The following is a 13,589-nucleotide window of genomic DNA, read 5'->3' on the forward strand; positions in this document are numbered from 1 at the left end:
TCTGAATATGTCCTCAGGCTGCCATGAAGGCCGTCGTAGCCACCAGTCGGATGCACGAGGGCTCACGGCGTCGCACCGACAGCTGTGAGATTCCAGGCTCAGGTGCTTCCAGGCAGAGCAGCATGCAGCAGGACCCGCCTCCTGAGTCGACAAGCCCCATCCCCGCAGACAAAGAGACCCTGCCCCCAGGTCAGCAGCAGGAGGACCAATCAAAGCCCACCGACCGCAGTGCTGTCCGCCCTTCCCCTCCACGCAGCCCCAAACCACCCAGCTCTGACGTCACGCCCACAGGCCCCGCCCCCACCAGACCGCCGCTGCGGGCCGATGGGCTCCGACAGGCGTCCGTCGTTCCCAAAACAATGCCGGTCCAACCCCGACTGCCGCAGAAGAGCTGCTCTGTGGTAGAGCCCACCTCCAGGGTCGAGGCTACGCCCGCGGTGGCCACGCCTCCAAGTCCCAACAGCCTCAGCAACGGCTTTACACCGGGGGTGGAGCCTGCAAGTAAGACCGCCCACTGCCAGTGATCACCTGACCAACAGAGCAGAGACGCTCCACTCTGCTTCGGTTTCTCACAGCCACTAAAATATTGAGGTTTAGCCTTCGATTCTTTACAAACGTCTGACATCATTTATCGGGACCAAACGAAACAAACTAACATGTAACGTCTAACTTCCATGTCTGTAGCTTTGCTGCTACGCTAACATGCTAACAGCTGCATACTCACTGAGGGTTTGTTTTGGGTGTTTCTGCAGCCTGGACGGCGCTTCTGGTTTCCAGTGTGACGGCTGGAGACGATTCAGGATCTGAAAAACAGAGTGTTTGTCCCACATCAGGATTTTACCGTTATTTAATCTGCTCTGTTCTCGTTACTGTGGTGAGAAAAAAAACCACAGGCATGTTCAGATGATCCCCTTCACAGATCTTTATATGGACAAATCATTTCAACATCATTAAGATTTTCCTACGGACTGTTCTTAATCTATCAGAGGAGGGGGTGGCTGGGATGTTTGTTTGTTTGCTTTTGTTTTTTGTCCCTCTCCAAAGCTACAGATATTTTTCCTTGAACTTCCCCTTCGATGTTTGCAAGTTAAAAGTTGAAGACAAAATCATGGAATTGAAAAAAGCCTCGGATTTTCACTCTCGTCATGCACGCTGGTTAGTACGTGTAATACAAACCGGCCTGTGGGCAGGTTTGGAAGGCATCTTTTCTTTAAAATTCAGCGGTAAATTAAATAGAATACTCCAATTTAAATCTGTATGCCCCTCCCCTAACCAAAAATAAAACCATACGCCCCTCCCTACTGATTAAAAAGTCATTTGACATATTTACCAATTTTTGCACAAAACAGCATCTTCCACAAAAACAAACTCTTTTTGCCTTTCATTAAATACTTTTTAGATCAGCAAAATTCTTCTTTTCTAGCTGCAAGCGAAACATCCTTTTTTCGTCATTAATGTTTTTATGGATGTGGTGTTATGTCTCTAACATTAGATTTAATAATCAGATTCAGTCTTTTCATCTGGTCAGTTAGTCTCGTGCCTGGAGAGTTATGGCGCAAAACATTTTCTCTTATAAAATTAATCAGTAATTATCTAAAGGCTTAAACCAGTCTTTATCACCTAACGTGTAATTTATTGTTATAATCTAATGTCACAAACCACAGACAACAATGAAAACAGACATTGACTCTATCGCTAACCCTCGCTACTTTAGCATCTCTAAGCTAACATGCTAGGTCATACTGTGGGTCAACAAAAGAACTTTCTGGGTTCCTGTGTTGACCTGAAACATGATTAAAACACTGTTTCTGCAGCTGTAGAATACGCCTGCATCTATTTTATTAAACACATTAAAACAAAAGCACTTAAAACATCAAAATTAGAAGCTTGTAGAGCGGCTGTGCAGCACGAGCACATACTCTCTGAAGATGGATTGATAAAGTTTTGACTTGTGTGACAGGTTAATTTGACACTCCGCCTCCTAATGATTAAATCAGACCTCTCATGAACCATCACGGTACAGCTGGGTGTGTTTACGTGGTTATGAATAACCTGTGTATTATCGGGTTACTTATTTATGTCCTTAAACATGTAAACACCTTATTGTGTTTATAAGAAACCGGACATGTTAGCCGAGCACTCAAAGAGAAACCAGGAAGTATACGGGGAGTGTGAATGACCTGGTTTCTCTGTGCTCACGTAAACACCATATCTGAACATGATCGTAACCAGAATAATCCTCATTATCAGGTTCTTCATGTCCATTTCATCACACTAGAGGACTTCTTACAGGACTTTCATTTTTGTGCCATAACAACATAATTGTCTACTGTACCAATTTATTTCTCCCAACAGTGTGTTGGTTTATGCGTCATCGTCCTGCACGCTAAACTCATGCCCAAATATTTTTTAACTCTGCAGTTAATTGACTTTGTTCTGAACAGAGTGTCGTCCCCTACTCCTCACATCACAGCAAAACGTGTCTCTTGCTGTGTTTGGCTGCTTTTTACCACAGTAACAGTACAAATGTATAAATTAGCATGTTTGCGACCAAACTGAAGCGTCGATTCATACGTTTATCTGAATCATGACGACCACATTCACACCTGCTGTTACAGGATAATTAGGGTGTCTTTCAACCACAGCTTTATTCTGATAATTGTGTCCATTCTAAATACCGTAAAACTTTGATTAGACGCGCCATGCTATTATTCGCTGAAATCCCTGAAGTCAACAGGCCTTTGTTTGGGACAGGCATGAATCATTCATTCATTGATCGAGCTCCGACAGACAGAGTTACAACACTTGTTTTGCAGCACACCAACACAACACCACTTTACACCACAACACCACTTTATACCACAACACCTGTTAAAACAATCCTCACAACTTGGATTCATCCATCCATCGATTTTCATCCGCTTATCCGGGGCCGGGTCTCGGGGGCAGCAGGCCAAGCAAAGCACCCAGACATCCCTCTCCCCGGCAACACTTTCCAGCTCCTCCTGGAGGACCCCGAGGCGTTCCCATGCCAGACGAGATATGTAATCCCTCCAGCACGTTTAAATTGTTTTATACCCATTCAAGTTAGCAGAGCACTAAACAGGAAGTTAGCCAGTCGGCCGCTGTAACTCACTGGTGCACTATGGGCCCAAAAGATGCGAGTAATGCCATATTACAGAAATATACCTTTTTTTTGGCTTAATGCGCCACTGAACAACTTTCATAGGAATGTACAAGGCCCCGCCTCCAACGCTGTTTCCAGGGCTCTTTACACATCCATGGATTATAGAGACGAGACGAACTTCACATTGGTCACAAACTTGCAGTTCAGCCCTGAAAACAGACCAGAGATCAGTTTGGTTTGTAGTTTACTGCCACTTTTTTCACGTTCTTTGACAGTGAGATGTTCAGATGGAAGGGCGGCGCCGTGATGCAGTGGTTAGCACTGTCGCCTCACAGTAAAAGGGGTCCAGGTTTGAACCGGCCGGCCAGCTGGAGCCCTTCAGTGTGGCGCTTGCATGTTCTCCCTGTGTCAGCGTGGGTTTCATGCGTGACACCCAACAAGATAGTGCTGGCAGAGCATGAATGAATGGTCAGGATGGGGTTAAGCTAGCTTAGCATAAAGACTGGAGGCGGAGGGAAACAGCTAGCCTGGCTCTGTCACCTACAACAGCTCTGAAGCTCAACGAGTTGTTTCATCTGCATGTAAAACAGTTAAAACAGGTGCTGGGCGGATGGATACACTGCTGTTCGTCTAGAAATAGTTCCTAATTCTGACACTCCACTTCACGAACATCTCTCTGTCAAACAGAAACACTGAAGAGAATTTATTCCTCAATATTCTGATCTGGGACAAACACTGATTCTTCTTCTTTGGTACAGAAGGTGACTTTTTCCTCGGACGCTCAGGACGGAGCTGATTGATTGTATTTTATTAAACTTTATTGAACAGCTGTGCATGGACACTCTGATGTGAAGGCAAAGAGAGAAAGAGCAGCTTCTTCCTCTATCGGGTTTCTCTTCTTCTTCTTTCTCTTCTTCTTCTTCTTCTTCTTCTTTCTCTTCTTCTTCCTCTTCTTCTTCTTCTTCTTCTTCTTCTTTCTCTTCTTCTTCTTCTTCTTTTGCGTCTCTTTCAGTGTCGGAGCATGTGGCGCCGCCTCAGACGGACTCGGTCTGAAGAGACAATTTGCTTTGACTTTTTTAACCCTTTCTACTCTTTACTGTTGACTGCAGTTGTTTGAGTAGATAGACCCACTGTGTAGTTCAGTGACGTGTTGTGTTCGTGAGCTTCTAGTAAAACGCAGTGTTGTTTACACTTTTATCAGCAGTGATGGTGATGATGATGATGATGATGATGATCTCCTGTTTGCACTGTACATAGTTTGGTTTTAGGTTAATACCGACATCTTTAGCACTCGACCAGAGACACAGTCGATGATCAGACCTCCCCAAAAAAAACACCAAATTTGACCTTTGACCTTAAATTAAACCATCTGATCTGAAACCACACGTTCTACCTCTCTCTGTACAGGGGCTTCCAAAATGATCCAAAACAAGGTGCAAACGTCTCTGGAAAGAAATTAATGATAATAATCTGACGCCACTCTGAAAGACACACAAATGTACGGTGGCCAGGACGGACCAAACAGGACAGAAGCAAACACCCTGCTCAGTTCACAGAGGGTGACGGTCACAGATTTATGAATCAGTGGGAATCAGTCCTAACTGACTGAAAACTGTCAGAGTGACGTATTTATACTGCGGTCACCAGTCACGCCACCATGACAGCACTTTATAGTGGACACCAACAGCAGTGAAAAAACAGGTGACCCATGTACAACAGCTGTGGGTTCAATTCCAGCCTGCTGGTTGACTGCTGCCTCCATCAGTCAGTCAGTGTGTTTGTGTCACTGTGTGACTTTGGTGTTTAAAGGGTTAATGCAGATTCAACAAAGTCACACAGTGACACAAACACACTGACTGATGGAGGCAGCAGTCGACCAGCAGCTCCTGAGTTCACTGGTGTTAAATCACTGGTTTTCTCAGGGGAGTCTGGCTGTGACGAGAGCAGAGATGGGAACTGAAGCATTTAACAGTTTCCCCGTTGAAACAGTCAGTCTGACATGAAGGTGAAGCAGTGAAAATATTCTAAATACATCGTACACTTAAACTGATGGTTCTTTTAGGCGTCTGAAACAGATTTTGTTGCTGACTCCGCCCACTGCAGGACATTGCTGAGCTTCCATGTCAGACTCCAAACTGCTGACTGACACCTGCTGTAGGTCACACACTGACTGTGGATCAGTGCCTCACACAGCCCCAGAGCCTCGAGTACAGTGACATATTGCTGTTGTTCCTCTGTGCTGGTCGGCTTTCTGTTTCTTCCTCTGACATGTAACATCAGACTACAACACTCAAGACCAGAAGAAGTTCATCTTCAGTACCTTCAGTACTGGAGGAAAACTAGTACCACCATGTTTGCAGAACTTTTAGTGACGTTTAACTAAAAGCTTCAACGACAAACTGCGACTTGAATTATTATCTTTTAAATTCACATGCATTATCTGTGTAACTGTAAGGATCAAAATATTATTTATCTCTTCACATATTAATTTCCAAAGTCAGGTCCCACTGGGGACACCTGAAGGGGAGGGGCTTCACCTCTGTATAACTGCAGTAACTCACCTGAGGTGTTTATTTACCTGCACACATACAACCTGCCGCTGCATTTTTAATTTCACCATGTTTTCATATTTCAAGCTCAAAATACAAAGTGAGAGCAGGAAGTTTGATGAATGACTCTGAAGTCGTTTGTTTGGACCCATAGAATAACTCAGTGTGATCAATACGGGCCCTGTGCTTTTTGTTCTGTCTGAGCCACCGTACAAACATCCTGGAGTGTGAACATTCATCCCTGAAGGGCTTTTCTCTTTAAAGAGGAACCAAAAACCTCCAAAGACCTGAAAACTTCTTTCTTCATGTTGAGTCCCGGCGCTGGAGGAAGTACTGAGATCCTTTACTGAAGGAAAAGTGCAAATATCACAGTCTGAAGAGACTCCAGCACAAGAACAGGTCCTGCGTTCAAAATGTAACCTCACTCAAAGTAGGACTTAGGGACTGTTCTTAACTTATCAGAGGGGGTCACTTCATTTTATTTTATTATTTTATTTTGACCCTCTCTGAAGCTCCAAATATTTTTTCTTCACCCTCCCTGAGTGACTGGAGGACAATCCATGACTCCTGCACTATGAATGAGTTATTAGATTTTTAAAGCTTTGACGTTTGAAAGTTAAAAGATAAAATAGTGGATTTGAAAAAGGCCTCAGTTTTTTACTTGCCATGCAGACGGGTTATTTTTGGCCAGATTTTAAATGAGACGCAGAATAAAGTGATTTTGGTAAAAAAAAAAAAAAAAAAAAAAAAATTTAAAAATCACTATTTCAAAATCAGATTATTTTTTTCTGGCAGAAGCGTTTGTCAGATGTGATGAGTCCAAGGACCGTTGGAAATTTGAAAATCCAATGATAGTTTCTGTTTCTATAGTTTCTGGCTGATAAATGAAAAATGATTTTGGTGTTTTTTTTAAAAGAAAACATGCCCTCCAAACTCGCGGTAATTTTTTCTTTACCAGTACCATAAATACAAAATACAACCTTTTGAATTTGTATGCCCCTCCCCCCAAACCGAAATAAAACACCTAAGTCCCTCCCCAGTGCTTGAATAATGATTTGACACGCTGCCCCCTCCTCCTTCACATACACAAACAGTCCCTCAGTGAGAAATTCAGAGCGTACAAGTTGACTGCACACGGTTCTCAACATGGAGATGGCTGAGCCAGCAGCTAGTAGCTAACGGTGCTAACTCCATAAACAGCACTAAACAAACAACAACAGTGCCAACAGCTAACGGTGTTAACGAGGGGGGAACTGGAGGGTGGGCGCTACGTTTCCATGATGACACCGTCCTGATGTCAGTCGTCACTGCCGTACGAGCGGAGTGCAGAGTATTGATTCTCTGCTGATCATGAGACTGCTGCAGGACTGGAGGTCTGTGATGGCAACAGAGTCACACACGCAGTGACAGGGCTAACTGTTAGCATCACACCGCTACCATTAACATGTCGGTCATTAACTATTTTTTCAATTTTTATTTGTTCCCACTATTTAGGTGCAAAAATAAAAACACCTGTAAACACACATCATCTTCTTTTAGAAAAGCTGCAGTAAAAATCAGACGTTTCAGGTCGCAACAATACCGCTGTTGTTTTTTTTACACAGAACCAAACAGCAGCGGCATCACGTCGCTCCAGTGTGTGATGTTGTCAGTAACAATCATTTAGTGTCCATGTTATATGGCGGCTGATCTCGTCTTCTGCTCGGAGGGTAAGGAGCTCCTGGACCTCACTGTTTGAGTTAGCTGCTAACTGCTGCTAGCTGCTTTTTAAATCTCCTGTGGTGGGTCACACACATAACAGGACATCAAAACGTCACACCTGTCCCGTCCTGCCAGCTGTCCCTTTCACACCGACATCATTGCGGTGCTGTCACTGATCGTACCTTTCATACAGACAGGTGGAATAATGGCGTGATATTCCCACCTTGAACAGGCTGTGTAAAAGAGACGAGTGATGTCGGTCTAATGTAATTTGTTACTTGAGGAGGTCGATGTGCAGTTTAAAAAAAGATTAGATTATATTACTGTTATTCACAGTTTGGAGCAGACGGTCTCGCTGAGGTCTGGAGTTTGGTTCCTCTTTAAATAATTTGGTAAAAGCAAGTCTTCTGTTACAGCTGGACGCAGTGTTCACCTGTTACCAGTTGCTCACCTGTCCTCAGGTGTTTATATCTTCTTGCCAAATGGAAGTCACAGACAGTAGGTGTCATGGTGGAGAGCATGAACTCTGTATATTTGATTTAATTCTATACTCTTGTGTAAAAACATGAATATTTTGCTTCTATTTATCTCGGCTTCTGAGGGACAGTCGGGGGGCGGGGTTGAGGTGGGCGGGGCTAAACTGTACATGGTGTTAGTTTTGTGTTTGCTGAGTGAACTCGTACCTTTTTTTATTTGGAGGATGACATATAAAGTGACAGCTGTTGTATCTCTGCATGTATCATTTACTTTCTGTTGAACATATCAGATTAAAGGAGCAGAGACTCTGACAGCTGATCTGAGTTCAGTCTGATTCAACACTGAGGCCACACCCACTTCTCCCGTACGGGAAAGGTTACAATCAGTCCTGGTTTCTGTTGTTGTTTCCTGTGGCGGACACAGAGCTGCTGTGACATCACCTCAGTGTCCCCAGCTGTTTGAAGATCACATTTGAAATATAAACCCACATTTATCTCACAAACAGTGACACGTGTCAGTAAAGCGCCCCGTCATCAGCGGGGACTCGAACCTGTGACCTGTGAGTCACAGCACGTCCTGTGAGCAGAGTTTCTGTCTGTAAACTCGTCCCTCCTGAATCGTCCCACACCAGTATGAAGACCCGGACCTCCAGTCTGCTGCTGGCACCTCCCACACCGAGGTGGCGCTGTAGGCTCCGCCCTCCTCTGACCTCGTCCATGAAACACCTGATGATGTCACCTCTGTGTCATCGACCCACCACAGGACGTCCTGCACAGGTGAGTTTAATCCGGTGAGGAGGCAGACCAGCAGGTGAGGAGGTCGTGGATCCAGAGAGACGGACGACAGGATCTGAATGGTCGGAGCAGAACCTGCAGACACATGGACAAAATAACACAAACAGGATTTAGTCACTCTCACGACATGAACGTCTGTGTCTCCAGGTAACGTCTCGTGATGAAGACTTCCTTCCTTCATCTTTTGCCTCGCTGATGTTGAGCGCTTGATTTCTCCACCAGAGGCAGAAGGTGACAGGAAGTTGTCTCATCAGTGTCAGAACATCTGTACAAACTTGTTTTAATTATCTGGTTTTATCTTTAAGTCTTGGAGCTGACCTGTCCTCTGGTTTCCATGGTGAAACACATCGTCCTCATCACAGTCAGCTGCCTCTTCATCATCAACGTCCACCAGCAGCAGAGTTCCTCTGCTGAAGACTATGTGGAAGGAGACAGACTGTGGGCTGTGTGGACAGCAAACGCTCCAGCATCTGCAGACAGGAAAAAGGAAACAGACAGGGAACATTTAAACACTCCAACATTTAAACACTCCAACATCTACAGCGGGAAACATTTAAACACTACGACATTTACAGACAGGGAACATTCAAACACTACAACATTTAAACACTCCAACATTTAAACACTCCAACATCTACAGCGGGAAACATTTAAACACTACGACATTTACAGACAGGGAACATTCAAACACCACAACATTTAAACACTCCAACATTTAAACACTCCAACATCTACAGCGGGAAACATTTAAACACTACGACATTTACAGACAGGGAACATTCAAACACTACAACATTTAAACACTCCAACATCTACAGCGGGAAACATTTAAACACTACGACATTTACAGACAGGGAACATTCAAACACCACAACATTTAAACACTCCAACATTTAAACACTCCAACATCTACAGCAGGAAACATTTAAACACTCTGACTTTTACAACAGGAAACATTTAAACACTGACATCTACAGCAGGAAACATTTAAACACTCCGACATCTACAGCAGGAAATATTTAAACACTCTGACTTTTACAACGGGAAACATTTAAACACTACGACATTTACAGACAGGGAACATTCAAACACTCCAACATTTACAGCAGGAAACATTTAACACTAGAACATTTACAGCAGGAAACATTTAAAAACTACAACATTTAAACACTGACATTTAAACAGTACAACATTTAAACACTACGACATTTAAACACTCCAACATTTACAGCAGGAAACATTTAAACACTCTGACTTTTACAACAGGAAACATTTAAACACTGACATCTACAGCAGGAAACATTTAAACACTCCGACATCTACAGCAGGAAACATTTAAACACTGACATCTACAGCAGGAAACATTTAAACACTCTGACTTTTACAACAGGAAACATTTAAACACTGACATCTACAGCAGGAAACATTTAAACACTCCGACATCTACAGCAGGAAACATTTAAACACTCTGACTTTTACAACAGGAAACATTTAAACACTCCAACATTTACAACAGGAAACATTTAAATACTCTGGCATTTAAACACTGACATCTACAGCAGGAAATATTTAAACAATCTGACATTTACAACAGGAAACATTTAAATACTCTGACATTTACAGACAGGGAACATTTAAACACTCGGACACATCACACTGTTAAATGTTAATCTGTGTGTGGCCTCTGACCGCAAGAGGATGATGAAGGTCAGTGCTGTGTCCGTCCTCATGTCTTCTGTCTCCAGCTGTCTCAACACCTGCAGTAACCGTCCTGCTGAAGACAAATTCTACACTAAATAACGAACAGTCATTGATTCACTCTTTTGATGTGATACTTTTAATAATGGTTTACCTTAAATTCTCTTAATTTAAGGCCTTCTTTAAATGTGTATGTGTCCTCTCTTTAACCAGGTCAACGTGTCTTTCAGATTTAAAATCTCTTTTCGACAGTGACCTGTCTGAGACAGCAGCTAAAACATTGTTACTTATATGGAGAACAACAGTGGACCTAGTGTGGAACCCTGGGGCACACCCATGACGGTTTTACCTTAAAGAGTTATTATTAACCCTTATTTAAACTCCTCCTATCTTAAATAAATGGCCCAAATGTAGATTTTTTCTTTTAATAAGAGGCCGTTTACATGTACATGGTGATTTTGATAAACGGAGACATCTTCCTTCGTTTGTGCCCTTAGTTTACACGCAAACAGAGATTTCTCCTCCGAAAACGAGTCTTTCTAAAAACTCCGGCCAGAGTGAAGATTTTGGAAAACCCCGGTTGCGCGTTTGCATGTAAACTGAGATAAACGGAGATAAACGGAGTTATAGGCAGCCGACGTCACAGTATGCACCGGAACTTGTGCCTGTGTCAAAAGTGCGACCTATGTTGCTATGGTGACAATGGATACAAGGAAGGCTTGAGCTTCTCGTTACACTGCCACCTACAGGTTTGGCATGCTCTTGTGTATATATACACGGGTAAGTGTAAATGAAGATCTTTTTGAAAACGGAGACGGTGAAAATAGCCGTCAACGTGTAAACGGCCTCTAAAACTTCTCATGGTGAAGGTTTTATCCTAAAACAAAGTGCTCATAAAGATGTTTTTAGACCTGAAATAAAATGTGTTTAACTTTAAATGAAAGTGCTATTAATTGTGTTTTTTTTAATCCTAATTTAAGGTCCTCCTTCTGATGTTTTTTATCTTAAATAAAAGGTCTTCTATAAGATTCCAAGACAGATTAAAGAAATAATGTAATTCATTTTAAGCTCCTGTGGTTTTAATCATAAATACGAGCCCTCATAGTGATGTGTTTATCTCCATAAATAAATTATGGTTCTTTTTTTACCTTACAACAATGCCAAATCAATTTAGATTTTCACCTTGCATCAAAGTACTTATAATGATGTTTTCTTCTTAAATAAATGCCCAAATAATATCAATTTTTATTTTATAAAACAACTAAAATGAAGGTTTTACCCTAAATGAAAGTCCTGAAAGATTTTTTACATTTTTAAATAAGATACTGTTTTTAACTTAAATGAAAGTGCCATTAATAATTATGGTTCCTTATTACCTGAAATTAAAGTCCTTATAAGACTGATTAGTAACCCTTATGTAAAGCCCTTATAATGATGGTGTTAACATTTAATAAAATCATATTAATGTTAAAAACATTTTATTTAAGGTTTAAAAACATATTTATGAACACTTTGATTTTGGTTATATTATTAAAAGAAAAACTGACATTTTTTGTGGCATTTATTAAAACAAATTCCATCATAAGGATAATAAGTGCTGTCAATCCTGTTTTTTCTTTTATCTTAATTCAAGGTCCTCCTAATGATGGTTTTACCTTAAATAAAAGTCCTGTAAGACTTTCAGAAAGATATAAGTTAATGTAGCCTAACTAATGTAAGCTCCTGTGGTTTTAATCATAAATACAGCTCCTCACAGTGATGTGTTTATCTTGATCAATAGCCCTCGTGCCAAAATAATTAAGATTTAAATTTTAAATCAAACAATGTTTTTTTTTGTACCATAAACAGAAGTCCATGCAGTATTGTTTTTGTTCTTTAAATGTCAGTAATCATGTTTTTAACCTGAAATAAAAGCCGTTATAACTCATTTTAAAGTCGTCCTACCTCAGTGAGGCTCTTTGTGGTGAACTGCTGTTGCAGTCGCTGTGAGTTCTGCCATGTGTTAATGAGACTTTAAGGAAAACAGGAAGATGAAACTGTTGGAGCAGAACGGTGACAGTCTCCAGAGGAGAGAAGCTGCTCTGGGATCACATCGACCGTTGGCGACGGACACACAAACAGGAAATTTTCTCGGTGTTGCTGTTGAGTCTTCTGTTGGTGTCTCAGATAAGATCCTTAAATCCAACCGTCAAAACGTTTCTGAAACACAAACACTGTTTTCATGTGTTTAATACAGAATATAGAACATCACATGTCAATGAAGGGTCGACTGTCTGTAACAGCTGAGACAAAGAACAGACCTCTAACATTAAATTAACAAGTGGGTATATGTTCACCAGAGAGGCTGAGCAATATCACAAAAATACATTAGAGAAAATACTATTAACCTGAAAACCTGTGACTCTCTGTGGGGAAGAAGCTCTCATAAATCCATTGGTAACACCACATATTATCTTCTTTACCCACCCCGTCTAATGAACTGTATTAAACATTTAAAAAATATTCACGTTTATATGATACAGTTTAGGAGGGAGGCTTAAAGGACCTTAAAGGATTGAACTTTTCCCTAAAAGCGTCCGTCATATGTTGTTTGTGCTGTTTTAGGGGTTAAAATCCTTTTGTTTGATGGATGAGTTATTTTGCTGTGTACTCAGAGGTTGTTCCCATCTGTGCTCTTACATCTTAGTCTTATCAAATTCAGTCAAGTTAACATTTTCAGGCAGTAGGACACTAACTTTTTAAAGTTAAAATCATTACAAACTAACTCAACTTATCTTCTCTAATTCAGTCAACTTATAATTTTAAGACAGGCTGGACATTACATTTTTTAAGTTCAAAACTGTAACTTACACTGGTTTCTACACCGTTTATTTGAAAAGGACTCTCTCCATAAAAGTTACCCTTTTCATCTGGCTACAAAAAATGACTCATTTCCCTCGATGTCAGCTTTGATGGAAGATGCTGTCACAGAGTGGATACAGTACCATCAGCCCACCCCCAGAATAAACTGGACAGCATGTTACAACAGATAATAATCTGTTTTAAAGGATCAGTCCTATGTAAGTCATCAATTATTTAAAGTATGATATTTGTAAATGACTCAATACTTAGCCATAACCAGACAATGACCTTCCACAAGATGTCACATGTTGACGGTCCAGTAAGTACCCCATTAGAATATAATGAAATTATGATATCAGTATCCAATGTTTGGAAAAATGCTTCTGCCAAGGGACTGTTCAT

General features: G+C 41.5%; 1 protein-coding gene across 1 annotated transcript in view; it reads left to right on the forward strand.

The window, feature by feature from the left end:
* Positions 1-8,398, forward strand: part of si:ch73-60h1.1 (calcium/calmodulin-dependent protein kinase type IV) — a 39,303-nt gene extending 30,905 nt beyond the window's left edge. Inside the window, exon 11 of the mRNA XM_049587513.1 lies at positions 18-8,398. Within this exon, the coding sequence (XP_049443470.1) occupies positions 18-524 (507 nt within the window). The 3' untranslated portion in view covers positions 525-8,398. The remainder of the gene's footprint in view (positions 1-17) is intronic.
* Positions 8,399-13,589: the final 5,191 nt, after the last annotated feature.

This window comes from Epinephelus fuscoguttatus, linkage group LG10, assembly GCF_011397635.1.
Source record: "Epinephelus fuscoguttatus linkage group LG10, E.fuscoguttatus.final_Chr_v1".
Classification (NCBI taxonomy): Eukaryota; Metazoa; Chordata; class Actinopteri; order Perciformes; family Serranidae; genus Epinephelus; species Epinephelus fuscoguttatus.